This window comes from Periophthalmus magnuspinnatus, chromosome 16 (assembly GCF_009829125.3).
Source record: "Periophthalmus magnuspinnatus isolate fPerMag1 chromosome 16, fPerMag1.2.pri, whole genome shotgun sequence".
Taxonomy (NCBI): domain Eukaryota; kingdom Metazoa; phylum Chordata; class Actinopteri; order Gobiiformes; family Gobiidae; genus Periophthalmus; species Periophthalmus magnuspinnatus.
The window spans coordinates 7,589,478-7,612,733 of NC_047141.1; the positions used below are offsets into that span (position 1 = coordinate 7,589,478).

Sequence of the window (23,256 nt, forward strand, 5' to 3'; positions counted from 1 at the left end):
AAACATACTTCTGAATATTCTCAGTGGAGATAGAATTGTACGCCATAGCCTACTGTGGAAATATTCCTAATACACTGACATCATACATGACATCATATATGTACAATACGGCTATAGATCAATTTATGAGTAACAATACCTCTTTATCAAGGTTTTATGGATTATGGATATTTGCCTGATTTGATTATCGCGAGATTAACGCATAACCAAAGAAAATACTATAATATCGCGAGACGGAAACATTACTCTGCTTTGTATTCACGTAGGTTTTACGCCAGACTTTTTGCGTAGTGGCATAGCGGACCTGCGCTTGTACGTGCCTCACCGTGCGTAGCTCTGCTCTCAGAAGGGGAATGTCGGCTCGTGAATGATCGCTTTTGAGACGGCACAGAGCGTCAACGTTATGGGTGAGCCTCATTCAGTCTGCTACTCTTCACACATATGCGCAGCGCTGTGTACTATCTCATAGTGGCAATATTTAACTGCATAATGAATGCTAAAAAGAAGTTTCGCGGTACGGATCTTAGCTTCTGCAGTTGTCTGAGCAACCAACGCCCAGTCGTCCGCCTCCAGTACATGGAGTTAGCTTCTTAGCATTGTGCTAACAGCCTGCGCTAACTGCCTGTATATCCGAACCACAGTGTCATTTCCTGCCTTGGGATGGCTCTTAAAATGTATATTTTCTGTGCACATGCATGTCCGCGTTTTTTGTTCTATATACTACACATTGTTGTTGTAAATTGTGATTACTATCATATGATCTTCAAAGACTGCCCCAGAATAACTATTTACGACCAAACTAGTCCAACTCACGTCGCTAGCCTTTATCAGGATACGTGCGGGTTAATTGGCTCGTTTTGATTTTTACTTAGGTCCGCGTGATACAATGCCGCAAAATATTGGAGTTACAATTGTATCTTAAGTTAATACGCAGGTTCGTTGATAAGATTGCATTTCAATGTGTTACCAAATCATTTTCTTAACCAAGACCAAACCTTAGCCTGGCGTTCGTGTATTGCAATTTGTATGATCCGTAGTCTATTTGCATATTACCTACATTAGTGACAGGGGCATCTCGGCACACACCCTACGAGCTGTGTCACTGTGGGGTGGAAAGAGGACAAGTCTGTAGTGTCTAATCTGGATTAACCTGGATCTGATCTGATGCAGTGGACTGGATGTTTTGACTTTAAAATCACACGGGCGCCTATGGTTCTGTACGTGAAGGCATCTCTTGTGGGAAGCTCATGATATGACTATTGGGGTTTCACATCTGACCACATCCTTACACAGATGTGTAAAACGCATCTAGTGTCTTTCGTTTTAAGTAGGTGAATATATAAAAAAATGTAAGTTGAATACTGATGTAAATACAAGAAGTACATGTATTGCTGGTTTGTTATCATTTAAGGTCATATAAAAAATAAGGCAAGTTTATTTTTTATAGCACAATTCATACATAAACTATCTAATCTGTAAAAATGGCCAAAATTGCATAATAAAATGTTTACATTCTTCTTCATGCAATGTTTGGTTTATATTTTTTTTACATATTTTAGGATGTTCAAATTCAGTAACCGTATTAGTGGTGAACCATTTGGTTTGGACATTAAAAAAAGATTAGAAAAAATGTCAACAAATTATTCTCTAAAAAGCTATTGTTTCCTACTAAAGTGTCTGTAGGTGTCACATTAAAGACACATTATGCAAGTTTTTGGCCAAAAAATAGACTAAAATATATATATATATATTTTTTCATTTCAGTTGTGTTTATTACACTGATAAACTTGTGCCCTTGCTGTGAGCGGGCTTGCATCTCCACAAGTCTGACTCTTATTTTCCCTGGAAGAGGACAACCTACTTTTTCCATGGAAATGTTGTTCCTTTGACTATAATCGTCCACAGTTTGGCATATATATTATATATTTTATATATATAATCTCCATGGAGAATGTTCAAGTACGGTTTCAACTGTTTATTTCCATAGAATCATGCAGATGATATGCCACCTCCAGAAAGTTACATACTGTACCTTCACGTGTAGATCTTTGGTCCACATCTGTTGAGGAAATGATAAGGCCGCATCAAACTCTGATCCAAAGTTGATTCATTGAAATTCTTCATCTTGATGTGAAAGCTTTTGTTAAAACTGCAAAATGCCTTTGACAATGGGTTTTCACTTCAGTGTCACTTATTTAAGTTTTAAAAATTAACATTAATTTCATTAATTTCTGTTCACCAAGTTTTATTTAGCTAAAATTTGTAAAGTGATATTGTGTTAGTATCTTGGTGATATTGCAGCTCCCCCTCCTCAGGCAAATCATGGGTCATCCAGAAGACATGTGGGCTGTGTGTTGTGGGCAGGCGATAGTCAAATGCTTAGGAGGCAGAAGCACACAGTAAAAAAGGAGTATCAGAAGGATCGGATGCAATACATGAATCTAATGTTGTGAAATATGTCTGTGTTCAAACAGTGAATTAGCTTGTGGAGGATCTTGCCCCAGGTCACATAAAATACAGAATGTGTTTTGTGAAATATATTTGCTTCCATTTTATTTTATTAATGGTGTTTTCTCTTGTGTCCTTTTTCTCTGCTGCTGTGACAACCCTGGCTCTGCCCACTCACTGACACTCTCCATCCAATGGCCCTCATCAACAGCTGTAAGTATTCTACAGCATAAAAGTCTTCAACTACCAGATAAGACAGCCTCATGAAATGGGAAGAGAGAGGTTAGAGATATTCAGCTAGTGGTCATGAGAGACACTTAGGTGGTACCTAGAGCTTTAGCCAATTAAACACATTCTTGTTGGACTAAAGACATGTCCTACTGATCGATTGGTTGGCTAAAAGGGGGGCATGGCAAAAGCTCTAAAAACTATCACACATCTGACATATTGTATGTATCTGACCTAAACTACATTCACAAGACTGCATCTGCACAGGAGTTAATGCAAAAACACCTACCAAAAGTACCAAATCTTCAGCTAACTCACTGTTGTCCCATATAGATCCTTATAATCTAAATAAAATGATTAGTCAACGGATGATTAGTCAATGAATCACTCCAAATACAACTTTGAGAGGATAAGGGAGAAGGGGAAATTACTATAACATAGTTAAAACCTCTGAAAAGTCAAATTTGCGTAGTAGAAATGCTGTACGGCATTTCCGTGTATTTCTGTGTAAATCGAGCATAACCAATTTAAGTTGAGTTATCACTGAGTCATTGACAGAACCCAGGAAAATGAACAGATTGTTCAAATTCTGTTGATGTTAAGCATATTAGCTCATAGATACTGTTACCATTCTTTGATATCCACACATTTGGACCACTTTATTCTTTTATAGTGTATTAGGTACATTTAGGCATTCACTGATCCAACTTTTTCTTTTTGCAATACCAATGTCAATACTGATGTTGGGTATCTGCCGATACCCAATATCAACTGATACTAGGGCAGAGACTGAAATATAATTTCCATTTAACACAAATGACATATGGAGGAAAAAAATCCAAAAGTGTTTTGTAACTTTTATTTTCTGTTACTTATATAAACATTCTCAACTTTGTTTCTTTTAAGAGGGTGATCCAACCTTTTGTTAACTGACACAGATAGTTAAATAATTGTAAAATGATGAATATGCATTTATGACTAAATATGATCTTTTATTTTCTAGCAGCAGAAGAATCTGGAAGGGTATGTGGGCTTCGCCAGCCTGCCCAACCAAGTGTACAGGAAGTCAGTGAAGAGGGGTTTTGAGTTCACCCTGATGGTCGTGGGTAAGATGAGGCTCTTTGTTACTCTGGAATCATTTCATTGTGTTGTTTTGTGGTTGGCATTTCAAACTCTCCCTGTGGTCCGTGCAAGTCCCCTTCATTCTGCCTGTGTCTTTATGGTCGGAGATGTAGGAGAGATGTTTTCATGTATTTCTTAGGGCTGGGAATCACACAGTCCCTCATGATTCAATAAAATACACTGTACATGCCTCTAGTGTTGTCACAATACTAAAATTTCAAACTCGATTTCCATACTAAGGAATAGACGCGATACTCAATATCAATTCTGATAAATAGAATTTGAGTTTCAATATTAAGTCATAGTATTTTATTTTATTTTACTGTATGGCCTTATATCTCTGTAATCCCTCAGTAGCTTCCATAGTGGTCCATGGGTGTATACTACTCTTAGTGGTCTCATAGTTGTTCTGATACTGTTCAAGATCATTCTGAAGCTATTCTGTAAATGTGACTTTTCAGTATCGATACATGCTCAAACGAGTATGTATTTCAATGCTAGTTCTAGTATCAATTAATATCTGATTTTTGATAGTTTTGACAACCCTAGTTTGCATGTATTTCTTGGATGTACTTGGGTCCCTGCTGGAGCTCCATGTTGATTCTAACACCGGATTGTTTGAGGTGCTCTAATGTGGCTCTTGTCTCGGGGCCAACATCCTTCTGGGCTGACTGCTGCGTGTTTGGAGGGAAATGTTGCTCCGGGTCACTGCAGTTTCCTGTGAGAGAGACAGAATCTGCACCCAGCACACTGTTCAACATGAGCTTATGAAGAGCTGGGTTGTTAAAATAACTAATACCATATACAGTATGTAGATTTGGCTAGAGTCCAGTTTCTTATATGGAAACTTAAATAGACTTGTAGATTGTTGTCATATTCATTCTGTCTCCATGTCAGCGGACTGAATATGGATGGAGCTGCTTGATTAGGAGAATTTTTTATTAGGACAATTTAGGACAATTATTACAAATTAGGACAATTTTGTAGCTGATAAAGTGGAGAAAGTAATAATGGCTTTTTTTAATCATTGGAACAATTCCCCATTGAAAAAGGTGACATTGCAGAATTTTGTGTTTTGTTTTTTTGTTTTTTCACCCATTTTTTGTTTTAGGTTTTAATCTAACAGTAATTTTATACATTGTTTTATATAATAAGTGTTGCTTTTACAGAACAATTAGTGTTTTCATTTTTAATTACAAAAGCATCTCCCAATCAGGAAGCAGGACCCTCACATGAGTCTCTCATTTGGGTTGCCAGTTTCAAAGCTGAAATCCAGTTTGTTTAAACCTAAAAGGACTCTCTGATCTGAATGGTCACTACCTAAACCCTAGCACCTCCAGCCCATTAGGTTGTGTGTGTTTGGCCATGTTAATGATATAACAGTGCCAATCACACACAATACATCACAAAGTTGCACAAAAAATCACAGTACATAAGTCAATTAAAGTTACTAACAATAATAATAAAAGTGCACATCAGTTAGGTCTGTTACACAGAGTTATGGCAGATGGGATAAAACATGAGGCTTGGTCTGTCCGTATACTCAGAATGAGAAAACGTGTATGTGTCCTCTATCTGCAGGCTAAGACACTGGCAAAAGTGATAATAGTTCTGTTTCTAAAACTGTAAGAGCATAGGCTACATACAGTTCCTTTTAGACTCATGAGGGCAATGGGACTCTAGGTAAGACCAAAAGTCCAGCCAGTGCACAAAAACACATTTTAAGATTTCTTCCATTTCCATCCAAACACAACCACGATAAGACCGAATAGTGCTGTGGTCATTCTGTGTAATTAACCTGACAGATGATCAAGCGTTTAAACCATGTTGTTAAATCTGTTTATGCAAGAGAGGAGGAGAGCATAAATCCTCCTTGTGGGCTTGTGCTTGTTAAATTGCTCCATTGTTTGTTAGATCACACTTGTCCTCAGACAGCAGTGATCAGCTGTGGGCCCACATGCCCCACAGAGCTGCTCTCCAATGCAACAACGCAGCTGAGAAGGACAGGGACAAATGGTTTTAGTTACATGGAACTAGGAGTGCGTAATATTGACAAAAATGAAATCTCTCTCACTCTCTCAATCTGTCCCATTCTCTCTCACTCGGTCCCATTCTCTCTCACTCGGTCCCATTCTTTCTCACTCTGTCCCATTCTCTCTCACTCTGTCTCATTCTCTCACTCTCTCGCACTCGCTCTCCCTCACTCTCTCTCACTCTCACTCTTATTCTCTCACAATATTTTAACAATGTATCAAAGGGCAGAAGTGTCATTTTATAGGCCTACCCTGGTTTGGAAAGTTACACTACTAGAAGATTTTTTAGGTCATTTTTAAAAGTTTCAAATTACCTATAGAATTTATTTCCCTTGTATTTGAGCAGAATGTGTCTTGCTCCAGTACAGATATGTTGTATAAGCAGCTCTTGAGGTCAAAATAAGCTGTTGTGGACTGTCTGCATCTAATCAGGAAGTTCTTAACTGTACCCTGAAGGCTAACTCCACTCTGGTCTCTCAAAGTTGTGAAAAGTACAATTGAAGTGCAACTGAATTGAAATCTGCTTCACAATTTGAATGAACACAATTGGCAAAGTATCACTATTTCCTCCACAAACCACAAACTGTCCTGTCTCCTTCTGCATTAAAACTGCTATCCCTGTAGTTTACATCTGTAAAAACATGAAAACATGATTTGTTTTAACTTGTCCGTTCTTATTTGAGTCTTTTTGTCAATTCTTCTGGACACGTTTGGCAGCCTGAAAAAAACACTGCAGTTTATGTTTGTACAATAGGACACTGTTCAAATAATAACCACAACAACATTTCCTGTTACAATGAAATGTGACATCCCTAAATTCATGTGTTTATCACTTCAGTTGGTAACATGGTTGATTACTGTGTGCACACAGTATTCAACCAATCAACCATAGTTGTATATACAATTAGCATTGTGAGCTAACTGCTCTTTGTCAGTATATTGTGATAATGAAGTCATTTAGAATCCTGCACATATTTTGTTCACATCATCTGCTAGAGTTAATGACCTTTCATGTGTTAAACAAATGCCACAGTAAGGGTATTTCCCTGTGATTAGTTAATTATTGAGCGTGAGTAGCCTGTGCTACTGCTCTGGTCCACTGCTGATTGTGATCGTGTTCAGTGGAGCTGGGAAACAGACACTCAAAGGTCAAACTGGCCCAGATACCCTCCATCACAGAGCCAGTCATGTGGACAGGACCACGGCCTTTGTCTAAAAGGGCTAACTAAGAAACAGACACAAACAATAGAACCACTGGTCTTTGTCATATAGTGCTGGGCCATAGGACAAAAATGTCAAATCAAACATTGATTGATTTTTAGAATGGATTTCAAAATGTCCTGAAAATTTAAAATACAGGCTTTCAGGTATTGCTATTTATCACAAAGTCAAATTAGTTCCTCCAAAGTCTGAGCTCTGCTCCACACCACATGTTTTTACTGACAGACCTCCAGTGTTTCCCATAGATTAAACCCACTTAGATAAAGCAGTCTTATCAATAAAAATAAGACTATTTGAGACACTTTAATATTGTTCTCCACATGTCACCTCCTCTGAAAATGTTTAGTTAGTGCCAATTGTGTGTCAGAGTGCTATTTTATCTCAAGAATTTGTTATGTGGTAAATCTGCTGATGCCACCCAGTGCCAGTGGCACATGGCCACACTGGCACAAATGGCCACACTGGCACAAAACACTTGCATTTCTTTTTAATGTCAGGTTTTTTCCTCTATAGTTTTAGATGTAATTTTCTATTTTTATTTATTTTTTTGTCAGATGACAAATGCTGTGTTTAACTCTTATTTACTGTTTCTATATTTTTTCTCTGTATTTTTCTCAGTCAACCACTGCAATTCATATGAACATTGAATTGTTGAGGATGGGTCCAGAAAATGTAGACATGGGTTTAACAGGTTAAGATTATGGTGGCACAATTTTTTTTATTTGAATTATTTCATCTTATTCAATTTGTATAGTATAAATGTCATTTACTGCCTGTCATTTTTGATCAGTGTAGATAATAAAATAAGCAACAAAGCCTAATTTTGTTGCCCATGTAGTCCAGGTTGTTTGAGACAATGGGGACCACCATAGTCCCCTGTATTAATAAGAGGTCCCCTTTAGAAAGAACATGATCATTAGAAATGACTGAATTGCTTTTAAAGGAAATGTATGTAGCCTTCACTCTTACAGGTTTAAAGAGGGAAAATGACACCTGAGTGTGTGTTGCCAGAGCCTTAACCTGCAGAAAGAAGACACATACATTTTCTCATTCAGGCCATGGACAGGTCAGGTCTCATGTGAAAGCGCAGAACCTTCAGAATTCACTCACTGAGCTGCAGAGGCTGCACTATCACTGATTCATGATTGGCTACAGGTGCTGGGATGGGTAGTGACGATTCAGATCAGAGCGAGTCCTTTTAGATTTAAAATAACTGGATTTCAGCATTGAAACTGGCAACTCAAATGAGAGACTCATGTGAGGCTCATTCTGCTTTCTGACTGGACAATTGTCTTGAACCAAACACGAAATTATAACATAAACAACTCTGTCATGTCTGTCTAATTAAGAAAATATCAGCATTACAATTGTTATCCGTAAAAGCTGTATTCAAGTTGTATCTGGGGACACAGATGGGTCATGTTTATGGAAATTAAAATCTAAATCTTACAGAGTTCCTTTTGAAATTGAATGAATTAATGTCAAGTATAGAGTTTGTGATCTGATCTGTCTCTCTCTTGTGTTTAGGTGAGTCGGGCCTGGGCAAGTCCACACTCATAAACTCCCTGTTCCTCACAGACCTGTACTCTGCAGAATATCCCGGGCCTTCACATCGAATCAAAAAGACTGTACAGGTGAGACACAACCACAGTCCAGTCCAGCTGTGTTCTTGTCTGGGGCTGGAGTCCACTAAAGACTCCAACTCCTAATAAAATTATTTGTTGGCTAATGCAAATTTCGGTCCACTAAGACACCATTGATTGCCTGGGATACAGAATACACACTTCACTTCTAATATGATGAGTCTAGTCACTGGTGAATCTCCCAGAGTTCTATGACTGACAGGTGGATTAGCCAATCAGGGACACGCATGGTCCATATCAAAACAAATATGGCTGAATAAAGAGAAAGAAATATCACAGAGGACTGAAAACATGGCAAATTTCTACAGAATCAATGAGTGAAGCACTAAACTGTTGGGTGAGAGAAATTAGATTTTGTTCAAAATGATAGATGGCCAATGAGCTCTTTCTATTCACATCTGGCAATCACGGCATGTATATACAATAAATTATAACAATACAACATGCGTCTGTATTTGCTGAGCCATCAAACTGGTTTGATATGGTGGACATGTTAAAGAGAGAACACTGGAATAGTCATTGTGTTTTCTTAGTCAGATCATGTTTGTGCTGATGTTGGTAGTGACCTGCTCCTCTGGTCATCTCCAGTCTTAAAGAAGCTTGAGGTATCTGAGAGGTGACTGACGGCATTCTAGCTGCACATATCTCTGTGCTCTTCTGGTTCCTCCACATAGTCAGATCATGAACACAGAAGTTTGAGGCTGCAGCTATATCGCGTGTCTGACTGGCTTTGCTCTGAGAGCTGCATGAACAGTTTTAATCAAACTGTGCTATTTATGGTCACATTTTATGAATATAGATTGGGACTACCTGAGTTTGAGGATTTTGACCTAATGTGCATGTTTGGGTTGATGGGGAAGTTCTTGGTGGAACCCCACTGAGACATGGAGAACATGCAAACTACACAGAGAACGGCCTGGGCAACCCCAGAGTCGAACCTGGGGCCTTTTGCTGTGAGGCACACAGCCACCATGCAGCCTTCTAGATGGAACATTCACAAACCAATTGATTGATTTTGTAATAGTCACTATTATTATTGCATTCCTCTGTATCAAACACTGCAGCATCACTGAACATGTAAATATAATTAGGCTATGGTGTTTTATGCTGTGTTTAGACCACAACGTCAGGAGCACCAGGTTTACATGCAAAGTCTATGAAACAAGCCACAGAGTTGTAGACCAGCCTAGCCAACATTCATGCAGTGCATTTGAGCGTTAACAGGTGTCAGACACAGGAGTTGAACTTTTTTTTTTTGCGAAATTTGCCACACTTTGAGTTCCAAGCATCTACTCTCAAATACAAAGGCGTCCAACTAGAGGCTGACTGGTCTTCACACAGCATCAATCATCCTTTATTATTTTGTTGGGTTTTTAAGGCTTCATATGCACAACAGCAGTAAAGAGAAGACATTGAGTGAGTTAGTTGGAGTTGTAGGAGTGAATGGTTCAGCATGTTAGTCGACTACAGCCTTGGTGAAGGATGAATAGAAACAGCGTTGGTTATATTATGAGAGGGAGGCTGATCTTGCATGTTCACACATTCAGTCATGATGACTCATTCTTTCTAAAGGTTTTCAGATTTTTAGACTATCATGTCATAGATGCTGAGTATATGTCTGTTGTGTTGTGGAGTGCTTATTATGTTAAGTGTAGGGCTACACAATTGTGATTTTTTTTTTTTATATATATATATATATTTCAGATAAGGTTTTAGTTCATAGAGCACATTTTAAAAACGCAGGAACATTTCAGAGTGAATATTAAAATAGCAACTGCTTAACTTAATACAAGAATCCCTTGCATTTCAGAACATAGGTTTAATACATTTTTGTTGTTATTTGCAGATGGCATTTTATTACTGAAATAATTGCAGTGCTTTCCATTTGATAACTGACTATTCAAATTCATTGTGCAACTCTATATAGGATAGGTAAAGCCGTGTAATGTACCATGTACTGCATCTATATGAGGTTCCCATTCTTGCAGTGATCTGATCAACAACATTCATCAGATAGGATTTTGGTCAATCAAATAATGCGATATATTTACACAAGTTACAATTACATGTTGCTTTGTAAAATCATTATTGGTCAAAACTGCCCAAATGCCTATTAATGTTGTGAATAATTGTAGAATTGTTTAGCAATCTGGAGTAGACTTGTAGTTGTTACCCTGATGGTTGTCCTGTGTCCCTGTCAGGTGGAGCAGTCCAAAGTATTAATAAAAGAGGGTGGTGTGCAGCTGCTGCTCACCATCGTGGACACCCCGGGATTTGGAGATGCCGTCGACAACAGCAACTGGTAACAATAGTAACAACAGGACTGTACTTAGAACTACTAGGGTTACCATTGTACGCTTTCATACTTAGCCCTTGTTTTCCCTGTGTCCAGCTGGCAGCCCGTCATCGACCACATAGACAGTAAGTTTGAGGACTACCTGAACTCAGAGTCGCGTGTGAACCGCAGACAGATGCCTGACAGCAGGATCCACTGCTGCCTGTACTTCATCGCCCCCTCAGGACACGGGTAGGACTGCCAACAATGGTTGTGATTTATCTGTTTATTATCAGATTTTTTGAGTTGTAACACTATTACAGAGAGATGTAAACGGCTAAACCATCTAAATTCTTTCTGATCATGGTTCCTCTGATACTCACATCTGATTTTGTGATTTAAGTGTAATTTCATTAATCTTGAATGTCTAGAAATCCGATAATAACCCAAATTTTGGTGTACATGTGAAGTAAACCAGTGACTTTAAACATGTGCTCTTCACTTTATAAAAACCTTTGTAAAAAATAGTTTGGCCCCTTTTTGTTACACTGTATTTCAACTCAACATTCTGTGTTGATTGATTGTCAGATTTGGTATTTTGATAAGAAAATGTTGCCCATATCATACAATATTATTGAAAACATAATTACAGTGGAGAATCACTTCACATAAGAATAAAATGGGACCAGAAACCAGCCCTACGTGCCTGGTAGAAAAGGATCCATTGTGGCTCTCTAAATTTCTGTTGTGAATTACATTAAATGTAACAAGTGGAGGTGTTCTAGCAGATAACTGCTCATTTTCAGTGCTCAGAGCTACCCTAGCTTTTGTCAGTGGTCAGTCTTGGTTTGAATGACTGCTCTGAACACTCAGAGGGTCTAGTGTACTTTAAGGCCCTGGGAAAAACACCCGAGTATAACTCAGAGGTGCTGGAGAAGTGCTCACATTTTGTCTTTGAACAGTGAACCTTCACATTATAATTTATCACATAATCATACAGAATACATGTGACAGGCCCAGACTGGGTCCTCCTCCAGTGTAACTGTGCTGCTCACCTCTCCACCTCCAGTGTAATTCTGTGCAGGGGAAGAATGAGAGGAAGAGCCCAAAATAGTGTGAGGGAAATGAGGGGTCATTAGTGGCCCAAAGGTCAAAGGAGCGCCTTGTAATCCACATGGAATGTAGCAATTCACAAACAACTGCCATTCAAGTGTACAGGAGGAGGGGCTCTACACACTGTAGCATTACTAATGCTATTCACAATTTGAAGCTTGGCGATTCATTATTCCTTAGATTTTTTTTTTCTATTTGTTTCTAAACATTAATTTTATGAAAACGCATTGTTTGAAATGTGCAACGTTTTCCATCAGATGCAGTTACATATTTGTGAAAGGCCAGTTCTCCTCCTGAAACACGGAACAGATCAATCAGACCATATTTGTATTGTAACCTCCCCCATGATAGCTGCTTGTGTCTTCCACTCCATTGTGGTGTTATGTTTCCACCACTGCCTGCCTGTTGTGTCCACTCGGTTTCTGTCATTGTATCTGCCCTGTGGCTGCACACATCCGCTGGGTTGAGCTGCACTGAGTCTGGGATGGAGAGGGCTCGAGTCTGCAGGAGGAGGAAACTGCCGGAAGAGGATACAGGACACTCAGGAAGAACATACACATTAATCTTGCAGTCCTATCATTTATTGTAATCGCGATCAAATAAAAGTCGCAGTTTGAATGGATGCACTTAACAAATCAATTCCTGAATTGTCCTAATTTCCTCCTCAAACAAAAAAGATGCTAACCATGTAGTTGTGATCTGTACTAATTCGTCTTGTGGAAATGGGTTCAGGCTGGGGATTTAGGTAGGGTAGGGTTAGGTAAGTTAATGTAATGTCCCAAAGACACATGGAAAACCAACATGTGTTTCAGTGTTTCCATGTGTCTGTCCTGGTTGTTCTGTGCAGGCTGAAGCCCCTGGACATTGAGTTCATGAAGCGACTCCATGAGAAGGTCAATGTGATCCCGCTGATCGCCAAAGCAGACACACTTACCCCTGAGGAGTGCCAGCAGTTCAAGAAACAGGTCCCAACACACCACAATGCACAATACACTCACAGCATTAAGTATTTAGACAAGGGGTTTCATTTAATTGTAATCCCAGTGCTTTGATTCAGTGTAAAATTTCTACTCAAATAGTACAGTTTAGTTTGCTTACCTTTTTCTGGTGACTTAACACCATAGACTGTAAATAAATAGACAAAGCTAACGTGCTAGTCACTGCATTGCAAATGGGAAGTGATCATGGGAGCACTTCAGCTCCATCAACTCTGGCTCCAATTCACTTTACATTGAAAATTTGTCACCCCTCTCTCTGCAACTGCTGCAGTGAGCGTCATCATTTTAGTCTCACAATGTTTGTATTAACCCATGCTACATGATCCTGGTATTTCTATTTCGGGATTGTGTCCATAAATCAAGATATGAATATTAATAACAGACAAATTAGCCGCCTTTTCCCCCAAGGTCGCTCCCACTAGCGTTAGGAACAGGTTTGATTGGCAGTGTTGCTAAGCTCCCATCTAAACCAGCAGTGTGGGTGGGAAGGGGCGTTACCTTCAACTGCCTCCCTCTGGATTGACTCTTTGTTTGCAATGATACTCACAAATATGGAACTCGACTTCAAATTCGCCCCTATAACTATTAATCTCGATGAGCTTCATTTGACTGGAGCCGAATGCTATGGGTGACGTCACACTCCCTTAGTTCACTTCTTCGTACATTGTTTATGCTTAACACTCTTATCAGTCAAGAATGATTTTTATAAACTCTATTATTACTTCCCTCTGTAGATAATGCGTGAAATCCAAGAACACAAAATCAAGATCTACGAGTTTCCAGAGACGGATGATGAGGAGGAGAACAGGATGGTCAAGAAGATCAAGGTGCAGACACTAGTCTCTTAAGAACGCACTATACTGTGTTTGTCTATGGTAATGTTTACACATGTGGTGTTGTTTGGACAGGACAAACTGCCCCTGGCCGTAGTAGGAAGCAACACTATCATCGAAGTCAACGGGAAGAGGGTCCGAGGGAGGCAGTACCCCTGGGGAGTGGCAGAAGGTATGGCCCAGGCGATATGCTCAGAACTCACATGCAAACACAGGATTATTACCACTCAGATGGCCTATTGTCCAGTGTAATGTTGTCACGATGCTAAAATTTCAAATTTATCTATCTATTTTGATACTAAGGAGTAGTCAAGATCAGCAGTCAGCAACCTTTAACACCCAAAGAGCCAGACCCGGTTTCCACAACAAAAAAACACTGGGAGCCCCAAATACTCTTTGACACTTTGATACTTTTTACCTTTACGCTTTGTATAAACAACTATAGTGTGTTGCTTATGAAATCCATGAAATGCTACAGAGACTTCTGCTCCTGAACCTCTGCAAAACATCTGCAAACCGGGGCTGTATCTTTACACAGGACTGTAAGCTGTCACCTGTGACGTGTGTTTGTTTTTAACATGTGAGTGTGACGCTTATTTTGAGTGATGAAAAATAATAAAATATAATTTTATTTTAATATTTCAAGATCACAATAATCTTCCATTTTAACCTACAGTTAAAAAAAGGACTAACTAACTATTTGCACAGTAGAAAGATTTTCATCATTAAACCGTAGTATTTTTTTTTTTCTATTCCCATGTGGCCTTATATATGTGTAATCTCTCAGTCGTCCAGTAGGTTCCATAGTGGTCCAGGGGTGTATACTGGTCTATATCTCTTATACTTGTTCTGATACAGCTTAGATAAGATCACTCTAAAGCTATTCAGAAAAGGTTCATTTCTGTCAGTCTTTTCTCAAATGTTAATGCTTCTAAAACAGGTTGTATAATGTATTTTACTAACTTAATATAAGAAATACGACATTTATTTTTCTTGAATAACAATACAATTCTACAATACAGTATTATGGAATACTGCCCTCCTTGATTGATGACCGTATCCAAGTCAAAGACTCACAATGGGGAAAAATTTAGCATTCATTTTTGAACTCACAAAAATTCTTAAAACATAATGCCTTTTGGTTATGCAGACACTCGTCATTTTTTGGTTGGCACACATTATATATGGCACAATTCTGCTGAAGTGCTTCCTGTTTTCTCTAATCTAATCTTGTGTTTTCCACAGTTGAAAACGGTGACCACTGCGACTTCACCATCCTCAGGGACATGCTCATCAGGTACTACTTAACACACCACCAGTTCAAATCTATCTGATACTTTGCAGTGAGATTGCATGGTTCTGTATGTATGTCTATGGCAGAATGTTCAGAAGTTACCATGGTGACACAATGCAAACAGCCTGATAAGTTTTTAGATTGTCTGATTTAAACTACGCATTTTCAGGAATCCGTGATTAATGCAAGAGTTCATGATCCTGTTTAGGTGTTTGATTTTCAAAAAAAATGTGAGAGTAACTGAAAAACTGTTAGGTAATGCTAGCTAACTTGTGACTGTAATATTATGTGTGAGAGATTTGTTACAGTACAAATTGGTTCTCCTATTGTAGCTCTAACTAAGTCAGTTTTTTTCTCATTAGACTAAATTAAAACAGCAGTGCTCACATTTAACATCACACCCTCCATTTTCTGTTTTCATTTGTCCTTTATTACCATTGTATTTTCTTTCCCCAGGACCCACATGCAAGATCTGAAGGACGTCACCAATAATGTCCACTACGAGAACTACAGGAGCAGAAAGCTGGCCGCGGTCACCTATAACGGAGTGGACAACAACCGCACCAAAGCACAGCTGTCCACCAAGTGAGTGTCCCCGCAGGTTAAAGTGCATATGGTTTCTATTTATGACTTGGTTTGCTGGGTTAGTACTTGTGGTAAATATTTATCATGGTTTTGCATTGGTTAAGTGGCAGTTTGTTGAGGGGGAAAAAAAGTTGAAGTTGAAAAGTATAAATTTTCAGGAAGTAGTAGTCTAAATTGCACAATAGTTTTGATTACACTGATGTGTTTTGGTCCTTGTTGATGCTACGGTTCCTAGGTAACAGTTATGGAATTACATATGTCATGCTGCCTGTGTCCAACCAGGAAGTAAAATTATAAATTTATCCCCCCCAAAAAATTTTAGATTTTTGTATAATTGTAAATATAATGGTTTAACATGTTTTAGTGAAGTGAGTAGTCTCTACTGGCATATGCACTTTAAGGAAGTATTCTACAGGTTGAACAACAGTCATGCAAGAAATGTGTAGATTTGATCCTGTCTTATTCAATTAAGTAGGTTGCGTTTGCCTTCTAAACTCAAATTACTATAATATTTGATAAGCAAGGTATACTTTTATGAAGAGATGCAAAAACTGCAATTCCACAAATGCTGAACTCCACAAACTCAGAACTCATGATTTGACATAATCTAAATGATAACCTCCTTTTTATGCTGTATTTAACAAATGGCATTTAAAGTTAGAGTGTGTAACTTCCATTTTCCATGGAAATAGAAAGTTAAAACCATACTTCGGAACATTCTCCATAATATTCAAGATACTGTGGAATGTTATAGCGAAGGAAACATTTCCATGGAAATAAACAGGACTTCCTCCGGGCCAAATAAGAGCCAGGTTTGTGGATTTTTCAGTGAAAAACATGTCTTTATTTTTATCTAAATTTGATCAAAAATCTAAATCATGACTGACCAATGTGGAAAAAATGTCATATCCATGCAAATTGATTCAGAAATTCAGAAATTCTTACCCACCGTGACATCACATAAATGCAACCTGTTGAATTTGTCCGGATGCTTGCTGTGCTGTTGTAACCCTACTGAAATGCACCTGTGTGTTCTGTCCCATAGACTTGACACAGTTGACGGAATGTAAGTGGTTGTTTTACATTTTTGGTTTCCACGTGAATGAGCCGCCCTCTTCCCCCACACCCGGGCCTCCTCTCTGGGTCTCCTGAATCACTCTGGTGTCCCTCTCCTCCTCTAACAATGCCCCCCTCCTTAACCATTAGCAATGAAACTGAATCCTCTCTTTACCCTGATTGCTACAAATCAACACACAGAATGTAGAAAAGGGTCTGTACCTGATTTTTACTGTGTTCAAAACATGAAAAACAGAAAAAGTTCATTTTAAGCGCTTTGCAGTGGTCCAGAGTTATTCCTCACTTCGCTCATGCATTCTTGGCAGCCTAATTATTCACCACAATTAGCTTAGAAGTGCTTTTCAAAACTTTCAGAGATGAATGAATGTGGAGTTGTGCTGTCACTGTAAAGCTAACAACCACTAGCATTGTAATGCTCACTTCCTGATTATTGGACAATACAACGCTTTTTAATTAGATGCAGATATTACACAGAGGCTGTATTTTGACCGCAAGAGCTGCTTATACAATATATCTGTACTGGGGCAAGACAAATTTTGCTCATATACATGGAAAAAAATCAGGTACGGGGCCTTTAAAGGTCCGATATTACACAACATTGACTCCTGTGGTTTAAATCATGTTGGAATGTTGTTAATTCATCAAAAACATATCTGAAGTTGTCTTTTGTTTCATTCACACATGTTTGAGTAATCCTGCATTATTAGGGTGACATCCCCAAAGCTCAAAATGCTCTGTTCAACCTTCTGATATCAGCAAGTGGTACTTTTAAAGTTAACATATATTTTTAGCCTCTGACTGCTTCACACTGCAATACATGGGAATAACCTTAAGCTGAATAAATTATAAAATAAATAAATAAATACACTAATTATATATATATTTTTTACCTTTTCAGTTGAGATTGCCACTGATAATTTGCAATATCTTCTAGTGTACTGAGAAGTGAAGAAGTAGAAGTTTCAACAAGGCTAAAACATTCATATGATTCTAATGAAGGTGTATGGAGTTTAAAAACACAGGGAAGTGCTTCCTTGTATTACCACTTCATGACATCACAAGGTGGAACAGGGTGTTTTCAGTCTGAGAAAGAACACAGCCTAAATATGCAGGGTTTGTGTGTTAAACATGTGTGAATGAAATAAAACCCAACCCCAAGTATGTTTTTTTGGGCAATATACGGTAGACCCTTTACACCCTTTAAGCATCGATACATTTAATTGATATTTGATTGAACTGGCTGTTAGTATTAAAATATTACCGAAAACAGGTGATGGAATATGGCAGTTTTCCCTCATAACTAACCCATGAACACCCCCTGACTCGGCCCACAGGTGCGGCCCTCTCCTGGATGTACGTGGTACTGCTGCTCTCTCTTCCTCCGGTTCACCCGTTGCACCCTCTTTGCATCCCCCTTTCACCAGTGTCTAACATGTACAAAAGACCGAGAACTCAGTCGTTATGCTGTAGACAGGTCATTTGGATGCAATGTCAAAATCTCACTGGGAATGAATCTCAAAAAATGTAATGACTATTTTGTGGGGAAGTTCTTCTAATAAATCTTTAAAGTGTCTATGACAGGTTTTTCATATAGTTCTAACTATTTTCTTTAAGAAGTGAATATTAATCATAGTTAAACAATCTATGAAGAAAATTTGAATACATGAAAGGGACACATTTTCAGGCATTTTTAACATTTCTTTAATAACTATTGTGTAAGTAGATGTGGTTTGGTATGTATATTCAGTATGGTTGCTAGGTGACAATTTCATTTAAAATTATAAACTGGGAAAAACTAGGTCAGATTGTCAGCCATTTAAAGGTACACTATGTAACTTTGTAAATTGAAAGTTACAACCATGGAACATTCTGGATAGATAAGTTTTATGCAATACTGTGGAATACTGTAGCCAAAGGAACAACATTACCAAGGAAAGTATGCCAAGTAAAAGTAAGGTTTGTGGAGATGCAAGCCAGAGTAAGGACGCGTGTTTTTCAGTGCAATATAAACATCCAAAGTGAAAAATATACATTTATTTTAGTCTATTTTTTGGCTAAAATGTTGCCTGCTGTGGCTTTAATATAATCATTATGTACTTGTGAAAGGACTTGAGTAGTGTAACCTGTCATATGCACTTTAAATGCCCTGACACTGATTTGGGTTTGATTTTGGGTTGTCCTAATATGTGGACTTAATAATAGTGTAACAGCAGTCACGTCGGTCGTGTTGGTTGCACTTGCCTGGAGTGAGTGGTCTGATGTGTTCCTCCGTGTGCCTCAGGAGTCCTCTGGCCCAGATGGAGGAGGAGAGGAGGGAACACGTGGCCAAGATGAAGAAGATGGAGATGGAGATGGAGCAGGTGTTTGAGATGAAAGTCAAGGAGAAGGTGCAGAAGCTCAAGGATTCGGAGGCTGAGGTAACTGGAGCATCTTGACAAGCACAACTAGTCCTGTCTCGCCTTTTAAAGTGTCATATAGACCAGAGTGACTGGTTTAGTATTGCTGCACAATCCATCACTATCAAACTTCCAGGTCCAGTTTTTAAAGTTCACAACTGTCTACAGTATTTGTGACACTTAATGAAATAAAACTCATATAATATCATATCAATAACAGTTTGAAAGTAAAATATAGCATTACATCTTGCCACTAATCGCCCACGTTAATCATGTAAGAAAAATGGTGCTATATGTGTTAATTCTTTATGCCGAGGTGTTGAATGAAACACTTGTGGTTATTTTTTCAACCCTCTACAGTGCAAATCTAATCGTAAAAAAGAAAAATAACTAAAATCATGCCATATTAGTTCAAAGAAAAAGTGATGAATGATGTCCCCCCAAAATGATTGTTCCATTGCTGAGTTATTGAACAATTGTGACGTTCAGGTTAGTTTAAATGTTTATTTAGCACCTCTATGTGGGAATCGAATGGTTTTGAAACGTGATTCATGTATTAGTTTGTCAGTTCATATTTCAGTCTTGTTCTAAATTCTTGTTGGATTTGTTTAAAATGTGAACTTTGAACAGAATCCTTTTATTGAAACATACATTACAAATCTAATCACAATCGCTATGCTTGTCAGAAAAATGTGATATTTTCTAAATAGTTCAGCCCTATTGTATGATGACTGGGTTTGTGCTTGTGCTGTGCAGCTGCAGAGGAGACATGAGCAGATGAAGAAGAACCTGGAAGCTCAGCACAAAGAGCTGGAGGAGAAGAGACGTGTGTTTGAGGACGAGAGGAACAAGTGGGAGGAGCTACAGAGGCTGGAGCAGCAGAAGCTCGAGGCATCCAGGTAACACTCCCAAGACTAGCTCACAGTGCATCTTCTGTGGTCATATGTTTAAATAGTAAATGCCAGACTCAACAGCTAAAGGGGCAGTATTATGCAAAATAAGTACCCCAATATGTTTTTTGTGCATGAAGCTCTCACTTGTCTTGCCTGCTCTGCTTCTGTTCTTATTGTTGTGTTGGTTCAGCGTTAATCAGTATTAAAATGGATGGAAATTAGAAAGGAAAAAGAGTTGTTTTTTTAAAATGAGACACCACTAGTAGGCCAACGTCTACACTGACTGAATGTGTCATTGAAGAGAAAAAAACAACTTGGAACTACAAGGTTTATAATTTTACTTGTGGAAGTATCTGTGTCTCCATTGACCAGTATTAAAGTATTAAAGCTGGCCTATTCTGCAGAATCAACTTTTCGGAGCTTTTAACCATGTTTTAGTTGTTTCCCCTTCTCCCCTTCTTTACCCTCTTGAAGTTGTACTTGGAGTGATTCATGCATATTTGAGTAATTTTTAATTGCTTATCTTCATGACACCATTTTGCCAATCTACCCGTTTTTATCGCCACAGGCACAGAGCCCACTGCTCTGTACTTCATTCTCCAATTTTATTTTCTTAATCTTTGATCCAACAAGGATCTGGCAGTGTTGTTGTGTAGTCATTTGGTCCAAATGGAAAAAAAAACAGTTCAAGAGCGTGATCTGCAGCTATCCATCAGAGGGGCCACAACTTCACGGCTCTTTGTTGTGATGACATTTGCGGTGACATCGGCTCCAGTTGGGCACCCCAGTTTTCTAACGCAGAAGTCAGCGGAGTAGTTTTTTTTTTATTAAGTTGTTTTTGATGAATAATGCGATTTAATATGTCCAAATTTTAACATAATGATCCACAGGTGTCATAGATTATAACTATATAGCAGACACAAGCAAAATATGTCTTCTTTAACAATCTATTTTTTTCAGAACTCTGGAGAAAAACAAAAAGAAAGGCAAGATTTTCTAAGGTGGCGGGCAGTACCACGCTGGGACGTGTTTGCCAACAATTGCGGTCAGGACTCCGGCGTGCGGCACCGACCCCCACCCTCCTCTACGCTACTGCTCCCGGCCACTAGAGGGAGCCACGGGGTCCCGCACTGCCTACGGACTCATCACCATCAACGAATGTGTTTACTTTAACCACGCCACAAAAGATAACCCCATTTTAGAAAGGCCAAACCTATTCTGTTTTCATGCGATTATCTTCTTAATGTTATTGTTGTCATACTGATACTGTCTCGGCCCCTCCGCTGCTCTCTCTAAAACCAAGGTTGCTTCGATGGACTTGTGTGTACAGTTAAATTGCAGACAAAATGTCGTACAATCATGTTCTGGTGATGAATTTGTTTACAAGAATTCTGAAATGTGTGAATAGGACGGTAGCCCTGAAGAGACAAGTGGTGGCCGCAAAAACTAAAATAAATGTACAATATTTTGTTTCCTCATCAAAAACATAACATCACAAAGTAGAACGGAGCATTTTCAGTTTTGGAGATGTAAACAGACTAATAATAAAGGGTTACTCAAACATGTGTGACTGGAGCAGGCGGCATGTTTTTGATGAGGTGACATCATTATAACAGGGCTCCATGCTCACAAGAGTTTTGCTTAATAGAGGACCTTTTAAAGGTACACTATGTAATTTTTCTGTTTCAGGGTCTGCAAATTGCTTGTCTCCATGGAGATTTTTTTTGCAGTATATAGAATGTTAAATATTCTATATACATAGAGACAAGCACGTAACGCCACTAGACCCAGTTTTACAGGTCAGATCTGTGGAGAGGAGAGCCTGCTCACTATAATAATGTGTTTGAATGTGCTTTTTTTTGCATTAAAACACCAATAATTCAATACATACAACACTGATAGTTTTAATGCCATTGTGTAGAATAACACGGGCAACAAGCAGAAAAGTTGCATTGTGCATCTTTAAATACTTTTGACTTTGTGCTCTTTTTTAACTGTAAATTTAAGTTATATTTCAAGACTGCTTTTGCCATCTCCCATTATGAATTATGTCTGTGCAGTACTTTAGTTTTATGATTTGCTGCCACTTGTCGTTTGGGGCCATCGTAGTGTACTTTTTACGACAAGGATGTGAACTAACTCATTTTAGTTTTAGTTTAGTGACAGTGGAAAGTGCAGAAATTATGAAAACAATAAAACCGCACCTTGGGCCTTTTTATAGATGAATTATAGCAACAAAAAAACGAACGTAATTCTGTCAACAGGACACAAGTTTTAGAGTGAGGATGTTTCACCGCTCTGAAGAAACCCTTTGAGTGAGCGGTGGAATGTCTTTACTCTAACGTTTGTCCATTTGACAGGAATTAATTTTTCTTTTGCTATGGATCATACCTGGACGACTGAGGGATTACACAGATATGAATTATGTAACCCCTCCCTCTCCCTTTTGTGTTTATCTATTCTTGGACCACCATTATAACTTTATTTTTATATATACCGAGCCAGCTGAAGTTCTTACATCTTTTATAAGAAAATCTCTTTGGATGTGCCCTGGTCGACCACTGCGGCAATTGAACTAAAGGACTGTGTAAAGTGGGACATGAAGAGACAACACCACACTTTGCTTTGGCTATGTATCCATCTGTATTTTTAATGTTGTTTTTCATTTGTACTTGTGACTTTGTTCACTTAATAAACCTGTGATGACATGGATGCCAGTGCAGAAATGTGCATTATTTATGTTCTGTCTATGCTCAGAATGGCCAATGTGGAGGTTCTGTCGGCAGTTTTAGCTTGGAGTTTTTAAGATATGCCAAAGATGTGCACAGCGTGTTTTTTTACCCTATTGGCCAACTCTTGTTGTGCTTTGAGTGAATGACAGGAGGACACACACACACATACACACATACATCATGGGAGGCCCTACATGGGATGTAGTCATGGGTAGATGACGTGTTAAGGCATGTGTAACACATTTCCGCCTCTGGGAGGACACTGTTGGTGCGTTTTATAATGTTAAGTTGCGGTACACTTTGTCCCCGAAGGGAAATCTGTCCTCTGCATTTGACCCATCCTTTAATGCTGCTGTCAGGAGCAG

The 23,256-nt window shown here is 38.6% G+C and overlaps 1 protein-coding gene across 1 annotated transcript; it reads left to right on the forward strand.

Annotated features, from left to right (window-relative positions):
- Nucleotides 1-3,676: 3,676 nt before the first annotated feature.
- septin7b (septin 7b) lies at nucleotides 3,677-22,871 on the forward strand (the record flags this gene model as incomplete). The annotated part of the gene is given in 12 exon segments (XM_033980546.2): nucleotides 3,677-3,782; nucleotides 8,580-8,686; nucleotides 10,897-10,997; nucleotides 11,088-11,222; nucleotides 12,931-13,048; nucleotides 13,816-13,908; nucleotides 13,990-14,086; nucleotides 15,160-15,211; nucleotides 15,665-15,793; nucleotides 19,152-19,287; nucleotides 20,023-20,165; nucleotides 21,120-22,871. Coding segments are annotated over 12 exon segments (1,257 nt in total), but the record flags the coding sequence as incomplete, so codon positions are not given.
- Between the last annotated feature and the right edge of the window lie 385 nt (nucleotides 22,872-23,256).